Source organism: Amblyomma americanum, chromosome 10 (genome assembly GCF_052857255.1).
Source record: "Amblyomma americanum isolate KBUSLIRL-KWMA chromosome 10, ASM5285725v1, whole genome shotgun sequence".
In the NCBI taxonomy this organism is placed as follows: Eukaryota; Metazoa; Arthropoda; class Arachnida; order Ixodida; family Ixodidae; genus Amblyomma; species Amblyomma americanum.
The window spans coordinates 64132817-64145726 of NC_135506.1; the positions used below are offsets into that span (position 1 = coordinate 64132817).

Below are 12910 nucleotides of genomic sequence, written 5' to 3' on the forward strand. Positions count from 1 at the left end.
TTATTTTAATAAACCGCTACTACGACTAATGCGGATATTTCAAGCTTGTTGCGTTGAGAAAACCAGAGCGTCCCGAGATTCTACGCTTGAAAATGGTGACTCTGGTGGTTAACTCTTCCTCCTCGCGCCAGAGCCTGATCTATAAAACGATTCCTGCACTCACACCAACTGCTTTCACCGATGGCCATAGGATAAAAAATGGACTGTACCCAAAATTCGGGATTCAAATGGTGATTCTGAGCACTCAGCGCCACGCAGCGGCAGGCCTACAAACTGGAAGCGTTTCCTTGGCTTGTTTTTTCCGCTTTCGCTTGATAATCTTGAAACATTTGAAAGCTGCGGCCATCAAAAGTTCTAAGGTGAATCTCCAAAAATAGGGGACGCTTTCGCCTTCGTGAACAGCGGTGTAGCAACCATTTACCGCACAATTCAGAATGGCAGGGATTCCCCGCATTTCTTTTTACAAGTGAGTGGCTGCCTTTAAGCTTTTTGTGGTTCTGATACAATTGAAGACTTTGAAAAGTATACACGGGCGGAAAAAAGTCCAGGGTCAAGCAAAAGCTCTTCTTCGTGATAACAAAACAGGACTGCGCAAATAAGACAGGAGACTTAGACAGGAAAACGACACCATGGGTGCGTTTCCAAGTCTCCTGTCCTTTCTTGTTCGCGCAATGCTACTTTTTTTTGTTAAATGAACCAACTAGCTGGAAGGAAAGTTCTACTTCCCCATGATACCTGCCTGTCTTTACTGCAGGCTTTGACCCACCGCATTATGAATGCCTATGACGTCGCCGGAATACAGTATGATGACAACGAACAGCTTAATCCCTGGATCACAAAAAATGCCCGAGCCCGCTACATAAGCAGAGCGCTTTGCCTCCGCGAGTCCCATGCAAAGGTGAGTGGCATTGCACCAGACGTCTATTGATCCGTAACACAGGCTGCTGCGACGTCTTGAGATGACCTGGAGGCGTACAGCAAGATTAGTTTTGGCGGCATCTTTTATTATTATTTATTATTATTATTAATATTTTATTATTATTATTATTATTATTATTATTATTATTATTATTATTATTATTATTATTATTATTATTATTATTATTATTATTATTATTATTATTATTATTATTATTATTATTATTATTATTATTATTATTATTATTATTATTATTATCTTTTATCCGAGAGAACTCACTTCTATTGGAAAGGTGACTGCGTACAAACCAAAGCGGATATAATGATATAAATATATAATGCAAGAAAAAATCTCTGCAAAAGAGGCGATCATCATTTAATGTCATTTCTGTACTGCCTATGGCCTTAAAAGAATGCCTAATAAATAAATATATAAATAAGTTACCTTTCGCAATTACCTTTCGATATTTTCCATGGTACCTTGCACCACTTGTCCCAAGCTGGCGCTACATACGCAAATAACATGTTTAAGGCTAAAGTTTTCATGAGATCCAAAACGCACCATATTACGCAAGCAAGCACAGCAAGTTTTCCGGAGGCTGTTTCACGCTATACTCGGCGGCAGCTTTTCTTAGGAATGAAGGCAAGGCTACAGGAGCGAATCGTCGGTAACTGCATCATTCCGCTAAATAGCTTCTCCGCATAACAGTGCACCTGCCATCCCCTCCAGTGCAGGTTGATCACTTTCCGATAACTTCACTCCGTAACTGGAGTAGCTGGTGCCATCTATGAACGTGCTCTTTCGTGATTACGCTTTTGAGAACATTTAAACACACGAGGGAAATAACACAACACACGGATGCGCAAACTGTCAACTGAAATTTTATTCCACACTACATACGTATATAGTCATTTCAAGTGAAAATAAAATTCCAAATCGCAGTTTAGGCGGCCGCTGTGTTATAATGTGCAAATTCCGTTTCATATGTTACTGTCCCAACTGGTGTGTTTACTTTTTTCTTCTTCAAGAATACCTCTCTTACGTCTAAAGTGTAATAGACGGGTCACTTACACATGGCCCTTGTAGCGGTCGCCGCCTTGTGCTTGTTTGAGTTGTCACGCTATGGCGCTAGGAGCGAGGGGGGCGGTGCCCCTCAGTGTGTATATATTCTGCCTGCGGGCATGGATAAAGGCTTCTTGTTTGGGCTTCCCATGTTGGAGGCACGGTAATCACTTGTCTATTCACTCGGTAGAGCAGAACAGCCCTTCTTTTCCAGATTCCATTCTTCAAGCTTTCTGTTCACAGTTTGCGCATCCTTGATATGTGTTGTTTCCCTGTTGTGTCAAAAACGCAATAATGAAAAATCATGATTACTAGCCCAAGTTTAAACCCTTTTAGCGGCCATCTATGAAAGCTCCTTGTAACAAGGAGTACTTATCGAGTCCATGGTAATAAATAAAAGTGTTTAATCTTTGACTTTCGGAAGTTTCAAGTTGGCAGTGTTGTTGCAAATATGCCTTAAATAACGGATACTGACAATGTACTATATTTTAGAAAATGCAATATTTCCTTACGGGGAGCACAATGCGTTGAGTAGGAAGAGGGGACGTGATTCGACTTTGTAGCTTCCGCATGGTTGGCAGGAAAAGTTGTGCAGTGTTGAGACGTCATGGAAGAAGCCATGGGCTGCCCATTGAAGTGAGCGCACTCAGCACTTGTTGGCAATTGTCCTTCATTCTAGAAGGACGTGGGATATCGAGTGGAAAACTTTGTGCGTAGGAATAAATATCTACTGCCGTACACAACTTGCGCAAAGGGTGGCATTCTCAAGCATACAGGTTAAAAGCCTATCAAAATAAATTGTTTGCCATCGCGCTTTCAAAGGGTACCGCTGGCTTGGGCAGTTTCTTCCAAGCCCTTATTAGATGTTACTTAATATGCTTCCACGAGCAACATAAGGCCGCTGGAAAACACTCCTGTTTTTACATTATGATCTTTTAAGGTATGGGACAGGATAGAAGAAAACGTGCCAACGGCTGCTGAAGTCGCTACCTCTCGCTCTTCTGCGAAATCTTCGTAGCTTGCAGTGTGTCGGGTTAACTATTTTAAAAAGAGTAACAAAAAGTATCGAACCTTTTGTGTAACATACCATCTGCGCTGTAGAGTATGCGGAATGAAACTTTTACGAAAGTAATACATCCGCTCCGACGCTGCTGCAATGCATCTCAAGTTAATATATCGCGTTTTCGAAATGCAGCTGTAGGAGAAGACAGTTATGAAACAAATAGAAATCACCTGCTATACAGCGTGTGCCGCGCGCAACCCGTAATGCCAAAGTCGCAAGCCAGAACTCCGCTTACCTTTCATTTTTGCCGGAAGGCTTTGCGAGGCGGTCGTAAACGACTCAGTCCTTACAGTCTGTCTCCACCGAAGGGCGTCTCTAGTGATTCGATCACAGAGGGAAAGGGAAATAAAAAGAGGGAGAAGGGGAGATAAAGCGGCTCACAGCCTGTTTTATACATCGCTTTAGACAAAGCGGTGTAGTCAAAGTGTACAAATAACAAAATACATACAGGATGAAAATAAACATAAAATAACGCAAACTAGAAATAAAGCTATTCTTCTCCGGGACACGAGAAGCAGACAGAAAGAAAAAGACATGGAAGACAACGCCTGGGCCGCGACCGGTCCTCCCCCCCCCCACCCCCCCCCCACCCCAACCAAGCATTTGCACACCCCTGCATCGAGCACTCCTATCATGCGCGGTGCAGCATCCCACATTTATTCCCATTTCCTCTATTTGTACATAGTGTATATTACCCCTACCTCTATCCTTTTTTTTACTATTACCCCCCTTATCTTTCCCTCTCCCTGTCCTTTTATTCTCGATAGTCGGAGCTCAGGTGCTTCAGGCTTCGATGGCAGATGCCGCGGCTAGCAACATCTTTTCCTTCCATTGTTATTTTATTAATAAATAGCCACTAACAGCAACAAACTGATTAGAGTCGTTTTCTTTATTCGCGGAGGCTGCAAGCTTTCTTTTTTTTTTTTTTGAAAAGTATTTATTTGAAGTGTGTTTCATACACTTCAGGAAGGAGGCCAAAAGGCGTGGTGCCTGACGAGGGCCTTCCTCCCTGGGAGTAAGCAAACTGCACTCGGCACATACACACACAAAATAAACAAATACAATAAATGTAGCGGTCGCCATTACACATTGCTGGCATGTTAAAAGAAAAACAAAGGAAAAACTGTACAACAATGTTAAGGTATCTTCGAAGTTGTTAAGATGCGTGCTGTTGGGTTACAGGGAATTATAAAAAGGAAAAAATATATATATACAATCATGTTGACTGTTATCAATTTATAATATGTCACAGGATGTACCGGTTGGTCATGAAGTCAACAGTGCAATCACTTTTCTCTTGTATATTTTTTGAGTTCTGCATTGATGGAGGAGGTCATGAAAATTTCTGTTTTCATTCAAAAAGGTAGTCATCTGATATCTAATCGTTTGGAATCCGTAATTTGTTCTTGATTTTGGTGCTCTTATTGTCATGTGTCGAAGGGGATATGGGTTTTGCGGTAGTTCTGGTGTTGCACAAAAATTAGTTTCAAGATGAAATCTGTTATATGTTTCAAGTGCTAGCCGAAGAGTTTTTAATTGAAAAATTGTCAGTAACCCCAAGCTGTTCCACCACGAGTTAGTGCTATCCAAGTAGCCTAGATTAGCAATTGCTCGTATGGCCTTTTTCTGTAGTAAAAACAAAGCATTTAAATTAGTCTGTGTTGAGTCTCCCCATATCAGTAAACAATAGTGAAGCTGTGAATGAATTAAACTGAAATAAAGTTGCCTTTTGAGCCATACTGGCAATAGAAGTCTAAATTTATTTAGAAGGCCCACTGATCGCGAAATTTTTTTTCTTACTTGATTAATATGGTCAGTCCACAACAGGTGTTCATTAAATATAACTCCAAGGAATTTTATTGACTGTACTCGTTGTAAAATATTCGAATTGTATAATATGATTGGCTCATGATCTATGACTTTATTTTTAGCTCTGAATATTACATACTTCGTCTTCGTGATGTTTAGTTCTAACCTGTTGGCCCTCAACCATAATGTAAGGTTTTCTAGCCAGAGATTAGCTCTACATTCTATTGCTTGTAAACTCGCGTCATGAAAGAAAATATTTGTGTCGTCAGCGTATAAAACTGTTTCGGAGGAAGGAAGAATATTAACAATGTCATTTATGTGAACTAGGAATAGAATAGGACCCAGTATTGAGCCCTGTGGCACACCAGTGCGTATAAGGCCGTGGCTTGAAGGTATGTCGTTAATCATTGTGAATTGTACTCTGGATGATAAGTAGCTCTGAATAAGATTAAGTGCGGAACCTCGTATCCCATAGAATTGTAATTTGCGCAGTAAAATTTTGTGACAGACCGAGTCGAAGGCTTTTCTAAAGTCTAAGAATAGTCCAAGTGTAAAAATTCTGTTTTCTATATTGTTAATTATTTTATCCTTTATGTGGAGTAAAGCTTTTTCCGTAGATTTCCCTTTCTGAAAGCCATATTGTTCTTTCGCAATAGCTCCGATCTTAATGAAGTACGAAGTAAGGCGGGTATTGATGACTTGTTCAGCAATTTTTGAGAAGACCGGTAAAACGGATATTGGGCGATAATTGTTAGGATCATTATAGCTTCCTGTCTTATGTACCACACAAACTCTTGCTATCTTTAATTTATCTGGAAACCTGCCTTCTTTGAGCATTTGGTTGCATATATGGGACAACAAAGGTGCGATAATATCAGATACGGCTTTTACTACCTCACCCTTGATGTTATCAGCTCCAACGGAGCAGTTATTTTTTAGACGTATTATATACGAAGAGATTTCGGCTGTAGTTGTTGGGGAAAGAAATATCGAAGGCTTTGGTATGCCTTTAAGATATGACATTGGATCAGTGCATGTTGTTTGCGCAGACTGATTGTCACCAACCGTCAGGAAGTGTTCGTTAAACATGTCTGATAAGGGACGACCTCTGAGTGGAACGCCATCTACCACAATCTCTACTGGAGTTGGCTCGGTTCGTTTTGATACTAAATTGTTGTATGACCTCCATATCTGATTAGGGGCAAGTTTATTAGCGAACGCTTTTGCGTAATATTCCTGTTTTGCGGTTTTTAGATCAGTGTTGAGCTTATTCCTTACAGCTTTATGCAAGTTTAGTATATTGATGTCCTTGTGCTTCAAAAAATCAGCAAAGAGATTGTGTTTTTGCCTTATTCTTTTGTACAGCTCTTTCGTAACCCACGGTTTCTTAGACTTTTTGTACCTAGAGCGGCGGACTAGAGGAAAGGCTTCATAATAGGCATCTTGAAATTTTTTTTCAAAGACATCGTAACAGCGACTAGGATCTTCTTCATTAAAAACGAGTGACCAGTCCACCTCTGAAATCATGCGTCGAAAGCAATATATAGTTTCGTCATTAACTTTCCGATAGAAAGTGTTAGCTGTGCTATTAGAAAAAGTTTTCCTCGAATGGGGCAAAAAGACAAAAAATGGAAGATGGTCGCTAACATCGCAGGCCATCACACCCGACTGTACATCATTTGGTAAGAAATCAGTGAAACATAAATCGAGAGCAGTTCTGGTACTTGTGGTAATTCTTGTTGGCAGGTTTATAACATTTGCACAGCTGTAGGAAGACATCATACCAATAAAACTCTTAGAAACTGTATTCTCAGTCAATATATCTATGTTAAAATCACCCAGCACGACAACAGATTGGCTGTGTCCTGTAAACGAGTGAAGTACACTGTCAAGGTAGGAAAAAAAGCGTTCAACTTTACCAGACGGGGGTCTATAAACAAGAATTATAATAACACCACAAGATTCGGCAACAAGTACCTCAAAATCACAATCAACAACGGAAAACGACTCTAGGGAGGCGTGTGATACGCCATCACGAAAATACAGAGAGACACCGCCCCCTTTTTTGTTGTCTCTGAACAAAGACACATGAGAATAGTCTTCAAATTGAGCAACGTCAGAAGAATCAGTGAACCAGGTTTCTGTAAATGCTAGAACATCAAATTTATGGTGAAGTAAGTTCAGATAAGCGCCAACGGCATCTCCTTTGTTTCGAAGACTTTGTGAGTTTAAACAAAACATAGAAAGAGGCTTATTTGAATGAGAAGGTAATCCCATTACTGTCTCGTTAAATTCATGTATCGCGTAGTAACTGCGGTTTTGTGAAGATGCTTCGTAATCCATACTGCTAGAAAAGATAAAGAAACACAGAAAAAAAAACTAAGTTGATGGACGCTCACGCCTCCGAATCATCACTTTCAGCCTGCTTAGTTTCCTTGATATTACACAGATCTTCCTCACACGAAATCCGCAGAATTGGTTCACCTGGGCCCTTGCGGACCATCACCTTTCCATTCTTTTGCCACGTGAAGCAGTAACCCATCTGCTGTGCCCTTGTGCGTGCCAGCCACAAAAGATGCTTGTTTCGACTGGTAAGGTTATCGTAGAAGCGGACTTCTGATTCACTGTCAACCAGTTGCTTACTCTTGCTCTTCCAGTTCTCTTTTGTTTTTCGAGAAACGAACCGCACTAGAATGGGAGCCTTTCGACCTTTTCTTGTGGAAAGACGGTGAATGCCATCAATGTCGCCTTCAGCAAGCGAACGAAGGCCAAGGGAAGCAGCCAACTCATTGATTTTAGGTAAAAGGTTTTCATTTTCTTCCCATTTGACCCCATGAATCTCGAGATTCTGCCGTCTACCATACTGTTCAAGTTCGTTAACTTGATCCTTTAAATCAGAAATCTCCTTCGCACTGACGGAGTCTTCCACTGCTGTAATACGCTCCTTAATGTCTGTTAGTTCACGGTCCTGCTTGGTTAGGCGCTGTAGCACTTCATCATACTTATCCGACATGTGTTGGACAGACACTTGTACATCAGTCACTATTTGCTTTAACTCGGGAAGTGCATTCATCGCCTCAACTAAAGGCATCAGAAGGCATAGCTTTTTTTGCATATCTGTCACGATGCCCATTAGTGCCTGTTGAGAGAGCTGCTGCTGTTCGTTATTTGAACAGCTATGCGTAGAGGAGGAGCCACGTGAGCGACATTGATCGCTGGACGGTCGAGAAGTGCGCTCTGGAGGAGGTATACTTTGCAATGTGGTTCCCATTGATGGCAGGCCTTGGAACTGAGCGGCCAGCTCTGTACTGATACGTGGTATAAAGTTACTGGTTACCCTTTTTCTTCCAGGCGTTATGTAGAGCTGCCGACGTTCAGGTTTCGGAGAACATGTTCATGATTCTTGCTAAAAAAACTCAGTGAAATTTTCGAAAAGCAAAGATGAAATGTTCGAATCACAACTCACAAGAATAAAAACTGGTTTTCTGCTTCGGATTCATACAGCCATATATTCGAGCGCGGAGGCTCTATGATTCGTTGTCAATAGTGGTGGAGGCACCCAGACCCCCAGACGCCCCCCTGGCTTTAATCTCTAGAAACGTATTCATATCCGTGTTTGCTCAGATTTGCGCACAAGTTAATGTGAAAGTGCGTTGCAGGTCTCCTGAAAATTGACGCGGTCCCTCGTAGGGCGTAACAAATATGCGCGCGAAGTCCTCGCACCGTCACTGATGTAGTGAAATCTCATTCGCGAATGTCGATGCTTGTCTTTTTATGTTCCTATGATGGCGGGTATTTTCACTGTATTAGGTGAAATCATGGCATTTTTTAAGATCTCTCTTTCACCGCACAAGTGTATAGAACGGTAGGAAAAGAACATGCGCCATTCGATTTACACCAGCTTAATGGGAAGTGACCCGATTTTGCTTCAAAGCGCGTCGCCGTGTTTCCGGCTGTCAATGAGCGCATACGCTTGTGACAGGTACGGTCTTTGTAAAGAGAATACTGCCTGCTGGATTTGATTCTTGGTCATACTTTGTAGCTCGTTTCTCTTCACCAGATTTCCATATAACCTAGTAGTGAGAGGCGCTATAGGTTTTACCCCTGCAATACTTGGCATGCAGTACTTAGGAATGCGATTATTCTGAGGAAGTGCCTCACTGAGAGGCTAAGGATGATACCGTTGGGGCGTTAGCGATTTTACTAAATCGACGACATGCTGCGGCACCGGGAACAAGTCTTAGAAGCATCGGCGCCGGCGCGCAAATTGGTAGTTTGTTGCGGCGGATCGAAAAATGTGCCTTTCAAAAACTACTATAAGGGTGCTCTCATGCTAACGAGGTAGGACGTGCTACACTTTTTATTTTGTGAATTTTCTGTTGCAGCCAATAAAAGGAAAGCTGATGAATTGAAAAGGTCCAAGCTGTAGTGGAACGTTTACAGGACCATGATAGCGCAGTATTCGCCAGGTATCGAGCTTGTATTTCTTTAAAAAGTGATTCCGCTGATGCTGAAGTGTCTAAACAAACGCGAAGCAATATTTGTTAACGAATACATATAGCAGAGCACGCACAAATAAAGGGCGCGTTACAAGGGCGAAGAGTTTCTTGTAATCTGCGTAATTCGGCATGCGTGTGGGGTGATTTCCTTTAGCTTTTATGCTAATAGCTTAACGAGGGTCTCGGTTCTGGCAGTCTTGATGCCATAGGTAGCATAAGAGGGCTCTCGCACAGTTTCCGCCCTCGCCATTAGATGGCGTTCCACGCCACACTCGCGGTAATACAGGACATGCCACGTCTACCGCTATGGACGAGGGTGGCGCTGGTGAACGCTCTCAAGGTTCGCTTACACGCAAAACATAAATACCCACGAAAGCAGCAGATTGGACAGCCGTCACCGTAGCTCAGTTGGTAAGAGCACCGGACGCGATATTCGGAGGTCGTGGGTTCGGATACCACCGGCGGCATGAATATTTTCTCTGCTGCTTTATATGTAATTTTCTTTAAACCAATTGGTTGAATTTATTGGCACTACAAATTAAAAAAATTACAAATATTTCCTTATGCACCTTGGTATCGGTCACTGGTGGCTTCCATATATATATATATATATATATATATATATATATATATATATATATATATATATATATATATATATATATATATATATATATATATATATATATATATATTTCAGTGTTTGGCAAAAACAAGCGCGTGTTTAGTGTGCAATTTTGAAACAAATGCAGTTGTGCAGAGCCAGACCGTAGAAGCAATCCTTCATAACGGCTCTCTATTCGAAAAAATTCAAACGTCTCTTCTTAGTCACCATAATCGGCATTGTATTTTCCACGAAGGCTGTTTTTCTGCGCTTAACAGTGCCCCAATGGGGAAAGGAAAAATCATTTCCTAGCTATTTTGATTTCCATTTCTAAGCGATGCTAAATTTAAATTTTTGTTACGCTGGTTTAGTTTCGTACTTCTTAGATGGCTCGCCCATACAGTGGGTCGCCTAACTCCATCCTTATGAATGACTTCACCTTCTTATTACTTAATATCATATCTTTTGTGAGTCAACTCTCAACACGTCCACGTTAGCTCTGTGCATTAGCCTGACTGGCTTTTAGTCCAGCCAGCGAGCGAAGCATAGATGATTCTTCTTTGTGACAGCTGCATTATAATTATCGACTACGCCCCCCCTCCCCCCAAGCTTTCCTTTCGTTCTCCAAGTAAGCAGCGAAAGAACCAGCATGCAAGGAGGGAGCGTTGGATCAGGCTTTGACGCGGATAAGTTCTGGCACTTATTAATGCCAAAGCATTAGATGGTTCATGAACGTCGATCAAATAGGGGGGGGGGGGGGGGGGGGCGCTACAAAACTCGCGATTGGTGGAACGGTCATCAAAGGCGGGAAAATACAAAACGTTGACCAGTAAAAGTCAGTACTTGTTCTTAAATACATCAACTGCAAAAGAATAAAATTGGAATTTATTCAGAATGGAATTTTAATAAAATTAGAATGGAATTCGAATATAAGTGTAATAGAGTTCCAATGCTCGCACGAAACTTCCTTAAACGCACCATGTTTTTTTTTTCTGTACGCTCTACCTGCATCCCCAATTTTGGTGAAATTGCGAAGGCGTAGTTTAGGGCGCTCGGCTACTGATCCGGAGTTAATAATAATAATAATTGGTTTTTTGGGGAAAGGAAATGGACCAGTATCTGTCTCATATATCGTTGGACACCTGAACCGCGCCGTCAGGGAAGGGATAATGGATGATGCAATTCATTTATCGGTGGTCAAATGGGGGTCAAAGTAATGAAGGGGCGGAAATCACAAACACACACCCTTTTCGGCTAATTATTTTCGTCTTCCCTTGAGGCCATCGCGCTACACGTACCTGACGGGAGGAAAAGCGCATGCGATTTGGCTTACCGCAGGCACGACGCTCGGTGCACAAAGTATCGAGTCTCGACGACTTCGTGGATTCGGAGAACATTGGGGACCTGGTGGGCGCTGCAACGGCCTACCAGGCGCTCCGGAGCCTACCCAGCGACCAGCGGACCCAGACGCTCCCTGGCCTCAACCTTACCGCCGATCAGCTCTACTTCGTCGGCCGTTGCATGACGCTGTGCAAGCGGGACAGCCGCAAGTCGAGTGGGCGCTACGCGAGCCCACGGGCGCGGTGTAACGTGCCTGCGATGAACATGGCCGCCTTCTCTTCGGCTTTCGGCTGTCGCATCACAGCACCTATGAACCCATATTCCAAGTGCTCTTTCTGGATGTAGCGCCACACAGTAACTGCGGCACGTACTCTAGCGGCTTTTCTAAAAGCACATCCTCGTCTTGGTCATAAAACCTTGTTGAATTATGCAAAATGTCTAATAAAAGTACCGGTTGGAACATTACGTTAGCGTGCCGGTTCATACTCTCCGGGATCATTCTAACCAGTATATATGGCGCCCAATTCTGCAGTTGCTATCATGCCTCAGCTGCAGATGCGTGGCATTTTGATGTAGGTTGAAGACGTTAAGTCGGAGACCCCAGCGCCACCTAGCGGTTAGACGTAGGAGCACATCAAGGGTGGGTGCCAAGAATGATGGGGCCGCAATTCCTGCGATTTCTCACTTCGCCGCGGTGTACGGGCACTGTTCTCCAGAAGTAAAGGTGAGCCCGCGAGCTGTGTAAAAAGTTGTGCTTGCCCAATAATAAAAGTTTAAATGGTTACAAACTTTAGGCAGGTCTTTCACGCCCTAATAAATATCAATGTTTTATTGCGTCAATCGTTGGAGCGTTAGTTTCAGTGACAGCCGAAGCATGAGGGACCGACCGCTAGGTATAAACTCCGCCTCTAGTAGGCCCATTTAAAACAACCATTTTAAACGCCACGAATTTGGAGTTACTTCAACGCTTAATATATCTATGAAAAATTACCGTTCGTTCATACATTAAACTGCCCATGCGGCTAACGCTGGAGCGTTAAACGGCGCACTGACTGTAAGCTTTACAGGAAGAGACAGTTACCTTGCGGTAACATGTTACCGGTTACCTGCTAACGATTACCTTGCGAATACCTTGCGCGATAACTGTGCAGAATTTACCGCGACCGATGCTGATTCACTTTGGGACGTTAAACCCCTAAAAGCCAAGGAACAAAAGTTGCCTGTGGTTTAGCTCTGGTTAAACCTGGTTGAATTGCGAAAGCTTGCTTAGCTTTCGCCTTAGAATTTGACTGTTCCGAAGCAGTACAGCAACTAGATTCAGATATAGACTATTCGCCGGTAACTTCCATGGCTAGACTGATCAACCAACACGTAGCGCACCGCTATATATCCCAGTGAAGCCGCCGCGGAGCGAGCGCAAGGCGAGGAGGTCGTCATATCAACGGAGAGACCACCTGTTAGGCGCGGCGCCGGTTCAGGGGCCACGGCACACGCTACGAGCGGCTCCCTCCTAGCTGCGGCGGAAAGCAAGGTGACGTCACGCGTCGTCATAGCAACGGAGAGAGCTGACGTCACACCACCTGCCAAGCGCAGCGCCGGCTCAGGGGGGAGCA

The 12910-nt window shown here is 43.0% G+C and overlaps 1 protein-coding gene across 1 annotated transcript; it reads left to right on the plus strand.

Moving 5' to 3' along the window:
• Positions 1 to 760: 760 nt before the first annotated feature.
• LOC144107634 (neprilysin-1-like) lies at positions 761 to 11670 on the plus strand. Its single transcript, XM_077640735.1, has 2 exons — positions 761 to 898; positions 11295 to 11670. The coding sequence occupies exons 1-2, from the start codon at positions 773 to 775 to the stop codon at positions 11640 to 11642; spliced, it is 474 nt and encodes a 157-aa protein (XP_077496861.1). The 5' UTR covers positions 761 to 772; the 3' UTR covers positions 11643 to 11670.
• The last annotated feature ends 1240 nt before the right edge of the window (positions 11671 to 12910 follow it).

What these genes read in the sequence shown, in the direction of transcription:
- LOC144107634 (XM_077640735.1), top strand. Translation starts at nt 773, where the DNA reads ATGAATGCCTATGACGTCGCCGGAATACAGTATGATGACAACGAACAG. An exon ending in TCCGCGAGTCCCATGCAAAG is followed by an intron (nt 899 to 11,294) that starts GTGAGTGGCATT and finishes GGCTTACCGCAG; the next exon opens with GCACGACGCTCGGTGCACAA.